The following is a 5,263-nucleotide window of genomic DNA, read 5'->3' on the forward strand; positions in this document are numbered from 1 at the left end:
AGTGTCTGGTGCTCATGGGAGCGCCAGGAGGCAATGTGGCCAGGCAGATCCACCTCAGCCTTTGGACGCAGACAGGCCTGGCTTCAAGTTCGAGCTCTGCTGGTTAACAGCTGTGAGGCCTTGGGAAAGTAACTCAACCTCACTTCACTTGTCAGGGCAACCGAAACACTATCCTCACGGAGCTGCCCCGAGGGTCACGTGAGGTCTTCATGTGGCTCGAATATGGCTCTTGGCACATGCTGAGTGTCTGCAAAGAATCCATTTTCTTCCACTTTTCTCTCCCCTTCCTTTCTCGCTTCCCTCTTTTCTTCCTTCTCTCTTTCCTCAAAAAGTGTTTGGTGGAAGAACAGCCCACATTCAGAGCTTTGGAAAGACTTTCATAAGACACCGACTCACCTCCCATGGAGTCCACGGGCCTGGTGGGGACTCACTACTAGCTAAGAAATGAGAGTCATCTTCATGATCTGGCAGTGCGGAATGGGCCGGCAGGGCTGCAGGTGCCGTGGGATCTCGAGGACTCTGGGAGCTGAGCTGAGTGGCTTTAAAATGTCTTGACGCCCTTAGAAGAGAAAAGATCTTCTGGAGAGCGGAATGATGCAGCCTACAGAAAGCACAGAAGGCCCGGGGAGAAAAAGGCAGGGCACAGCAAAGCAGGCTGTTATGTGGTCAGGTGCTGGCTGCCAGAGATGTTCGAACTCTTGGCTGTGCACACCAGCTTCATGCAGTAGGCAGCAGGGAGCTGGCCCTGGTGGCCGCAGGCCCTCAGGACACTCTCTCCAGCCACGTGTGCCAGGTGTTTTGGAGCAGAAAGGATATTTCCTGCCTGTACCAGTCAGGATGGGCTGGGAGTTACTGCAGAAACACATAGCCCTCGAATCTCTGGCACTTAAAATGATGATGGTTTGGCTCTCACCCGTGCAAAGGTTGCCACAGGCAGGAGCAACTCTCCAGGGCACATAGTGGCCGACAATCTAGGATGCGTCAGTCCAGCGGCGCTTCCGTCTCAGTCCACACTTCCCCGACCCCGCAGCAGGAGAGGAGCATGGAGAATACAGTGCTGGCTTTCAAGGCCTAAATTGAGTTACAGCTTGTCAGCACGGGCCATCTCCTCCAAACCCTTCATTTTGCCTGTAGGGACCCTCAGGCTGGGGGTAGGGGAGATGGCTTGGAGGCAGACCACAGCAGCTGTCTAATGGCCAGTGGGAAGGAGTTGGGGCCATCCCTCCTGGATGGAGGCCCTGGCCCTGCCCTGCCAATGCCCCCAGTCTGGGTAGGGAGACTCCAGAGAGGAGTCCTGCAACCTAAGATGCCAAATCTTAGGTTGCAGTACAGAGGCGTGGGTTGGCGCATAGACCGTCAGCCATCTGGCTGATGAGGGAGACAGGAGGACAAGGCAGTAGAAGGGGAAGAGGAAAGGAAGGGGAAGGAGAGGAGGAGGGAAGAGGAGGCTGAGCCTGGACAGAAAAACGATGAGGCTTGAAAGGGGCCCATGAGTTGGGCTGGCACGGAGGCACGACCATTAGCATTTCCCAGGCAGCCGCCCTCGCCTTCAGCCTCACCTTCCCTCTGGCCAGTTGGTGGGCAGGGCCAGCGCCGGCTCTGGGCTCCCTTGCTTGCTCAGAGCGGCCCTGCTTGCAGCCCCGCCGGCGTTGGCACGGTGACAGTAGCCAAGTGTGCAAACTTGTGCCATTGTCCGCAGGCCAGGGGGAGCCATGGAAACTGGCTAATATGACACAGGAAAATGTTTGCTGATGGCAATTCTATGGGCTTTGTCCACCTCTTTCTCCATCATGACGACTCGATTTAAGTCCCTAACTGTTTGACTACAAATGCAAGGGGACCGTGCAACGCCAACCTTTTGTCCGGCTGCGCTGAATGGGCAATTCAGGCTTTGTGCAGCTCAATTGAGGAAGCAAACATAAAGACAAGATTCCTGAGAGCTCCAGCTCCCTTCCCATGGATATCCCAGCACCTCGTTACAGAGTCCTTCCTCGGCCACCTTTTCCGACAGGCATCAGCGCACCTCCCGACCTCGAAGGCCCTCCATCCCCGATCCCTGGGGATCCTGGCAGGGAGGGTGGTGGGGATGGCAGGTGGGGGGGGGGGAGAGAGAGAGAGAGAGAGAGAGAGAGAGAGAGAGAGATGGAGAGACAGAGAGAGAGGAGAAGAGAGAGTGAGAGAGAGAGAGCCACTCAACACTCAAGGACAGCGGGAAAAGCAGCCCGCCCCAGCTTACCCCGTCCGATTGTCTGTCCGCACTGGAGCATGGCAGCTGTAGGCCTGGAGTCTTTGGGGGAGGTTTGCAAGCCTGTCTCTACTAGGCCCAGCCCCTTCTCGATCCTGGACATTTTAAACACACACACACACACACACACACACACACACACACCACCCCCTTGAGAAACCAGGGAACCGAGGTCAAGGGGAGGAGGAGCGTGGAGGCCCAGGAGAGTGGGGCTGAAGGGTAAAAATTTACCGGGAAATGATTGCATTTGGGAGCTGTCTTTTTTGTGATGGTCCCCATGGTGACAATTTGTGACGGCAAAGAATGTGGGAACGGGGCGCCGCTGCCTGATTGGGATGCTTTGTATCTGGAGAGGCGCTCCTGATTGGCCTGAGGGGCCCCCCAGCTCCGGGGAGTTGTCCTCCATTCAGCCCACTCGAGGGTTGCACAACTGCTTCCAGCCGGACGGAGCTCAGCCGGCTGCGCCAGGGCCTGTCCCAGGTCTGCAGTGGGGAACCTGCCGGGCCACGTTGGCTGGGCCCTGGCCGCACCTTCGGTCAGTGTGGAGGCCCGGTGGCTCTGGCCCGACTGGGTGGCGGGTGTGGAGCAGGCTGGGGCCTGGGGGAGGGGCGAGGTGCTGTGGGTGGCGGCCGAGGAGGCATGAAATTGCTGCAGATGCTTCTTCAGGGGAGTCCCTGCTGCCCGCAGCCTGAGATCAGCCTGCAAGGCAGGTCTCGATTAAGTGCCAGACAGGGGTCCTGCCTGGTCCTGCGTGAGAGCTGGGGGTGGAGCGTGGGGACTGAGGAGGGGGGGCTGGCGCTCCTCATGCCGGGGACGGGAGTGGTGGGAGGGGGAGGCTACCACCAGGGAGGAAGGGGGCTTGGCCTTGCTTTAAAGTGGAGCAGTTGCCTCAGCTCAGAGAATAAACACCTCGCTGGCAAGTTGGCAGCGCGGTGTGTGGGAGACGGGGCAGGCTGGGAATGTGTGCCAGCCCCAGTAATGCCACCTGTAGCTGGGTCACCTTGGGCAAGTTGCTTGACCTTTCTGAGCCTTGGCTGCAAGAAGAGGGCACCAGACGCAAGCAGGCTGGGTGAGGCTCTGCTGGCGCCTGCTGCATCCCAGGTGTGCAGGAAGTGCTCAGCCACTTGCACCCACATCCCTCTACCCAGGACTCTGTTTAAGGCTGAGGGGTGCTGGGGTGGGGACACCGTTTGCAGACAGGTGCTGTGGTCTTTTGGCAGTGTTGGGTGTGGTTGCTCGGAGAGACTCCAATGGCCTGTTTTGTCCCCCAGGTCAGCTTGGTGCCCTTCCTTGGAGCTGCCGGCCACCAGCAGAGCCCACCCTCTTCATGGAAAGCCTCGTGCAGTGGCCCCCTGGTGATGGCATCCGACAGTGATGTGAAGATGCTGCTGAACTTCGTGAACCTGGCGTCCAGTGACATCAAGGCAGCCCTGGACAAGTCGGCGCCCTGCCGCCGCTCCGTGGACCATCGCAAGTACCTGCAGAAGCAGCTCAAGCGCTTCTCCCAGAAGTATTCCCGGCTCCCGCGGGGACTTCCGGGCAGAGCCGCTGAGCCCTACCTGAAAAGGGGGTCTGAGGACCGGCCCGGGAGGCTGCTTCTCGATTTGGGCCCTGATTCCAGCCCCGGCGGGGGTGGGGGCTGCAAGGAGAAGGCGCTGAGGAACCCCTACAGGGAGGAATGTCTTGCTAAGGAGCAGCTCCCACAGGGGCAGCATCCAGAAGCTGCCCAGCCTGGCCAGGTGCCCATGAGGAAAAGACAGCTGCCTGCTTCCTTCTGGGAAGAGCCGAGGCCCACCCACAGCTACCATGTGGGGCTGGAGGGGGGACTGGGCCCCAGGGAGGGACCTCCCTACGAGGGTAAGAAAAATTGCAAGGGCTTGGAGCCCCTGGGGCCTGAGATTGTCCCGGTGCCCATGTCTCCGAGGGCCCTGGCTGAAAAGGAGCCACTCAAGATGCCTGGGGTCTCCCTGGTGGGCCGCGTCAATGCCTGGAGTTGCTGCCCCTTCCAGTACCATGGACAGCCCATCTACCCGGGCCCGCTGGGGGCTCTGCCTCAGAGTCCTGTCCCCAGCCTGGGCCTGTGGAAGAAGAGTCCAGCCTTTCCCGGGGAGCTGGCGCACCTCTGCAAGGATGCGGACGGCCTGGGGCAGAAGGTGTGCAGGCCTGTGGTGCTGAAACCCATTCCGACCAAGCCGGCCGTGCCCCCACCCATCTTCAATGTCTTTGGCTACCTCTAGCTGGGCTGAGAGGGCCTCAGCCCCCACCTCTGGCCTGCAGGAGTGTCAAGGTCCCCGAGGTGCTCTCCTGTGAGGAGGTGGCTGGGCCACAGTGTGGCCTCTTCCATTTGTGTGCGTATGGGAGTGGAGGGCAGGATTGGGGCGGGGCTCCTCAAGCAGTCACCCTTCAGTCTTGCAGCCTTGGAAGCTGGGGGGCTGGTTGGCCCCTCCCCAAGCAGGCCAGGGCCCAGCAGCTTGTCCCGCTGTCCCTGTGCAGACCATGGGTGCTAGGATGTTGCCCTTGCTTGCAGACACCCCGGAAGCCAGAGTGACACATCTGTTCACCTGCCACCCACTCTGCAAGCCAATCTCAGTTGTTCTTCTTGTTCTTTGTAAATATTGAGAAAGTTAAAAGAATAAAGACATTTCTTTTGGAGTTTCCATATCTTGGGTATCATGAGGCTGAATGAGCCCCAGGCTGAGGGCTGCTGGCAGATGTGGTTGGTTTCAGTGAGGCCAGGAGTGGTTGAAACCTCTGAGATATCTGGGAATGGGCGCTGGGGGCCAAGAGCTTGGTTCAACGGAAGGAAGGTGAGGAGGGGAGGAGAGGAGCCACTAGGGAAAGACATGCTGGCGTGGACCCCCCAGGGCGTCCAACATGCTCTGGAGAATAGGCGCTGGAACCAGGGGAGGTAGGGCTGCAGTCCAGCGCCGCCCTGTGCTGTGGGGCCGGACACTTCCTCTGGGGGTCTCCTTGCCCCACCTGCAGGACAATGAGAGGAGAATGAGTCTCTCTGCAGTG

General features: G+C 59.5%; 1 protein-coding gene across 3 annotated transcripts; it reads left to right on the forward strand.

The window, feature by feature from the left end:
- The first annotated feature begins 646 nt into the window (after positions 1 to 646).
- FAM181A (family with sequence similarity 181 member A) lies at positions 647 to 4,903 on the forward strand. Of its 3 annotated transcripts, none has more exons than XM_065549293.2 (2): positions 647 to 662; positions 3,517 to 4,903. In XM_065549293.2, exon 2 carries the CDS (start codon positions 3,604 to 3,606, stop codon positions 4,480 to 4,482), a length of 879 nt encoding a protein of 292 aa, XP_065405365.1. In that variant the 5' UTR covers positions 647 to 662; positions 3,517 to 3,603; the 3' UTR covers positions 4,483 to 4,903. The 3 variants fall into 3 exon arrangements, with proteins under 3 accessions (XP_065405365.1, XP_005562136.3, XP_065405364.1); XM_005562079.5 differs by lacking the exon at positions 647 to 662 and adding an exon at positions 2,670 to 2,780; XM_065549292.2 differs by lacking the exon at positions 647 to 662 and adding an exon at positions 2,670 to 2,725.
- Positions 4,904 to 5,263: the final 360 nt, after the last annotated feature.

Source organism: Macaca fascicularis, chromosome 7 (genome assembly GCF_037993035.2).
Source record: "Macaca fascicularis isolate 582-1 chromosome 7, T2T-MFA8v1.1".
Lineage (NCBI taxonomy): Eukaryota > Metazoa > Chordata > Mammalia > Primates > Cercopithecidae > Macaca > Macaca fascicularis.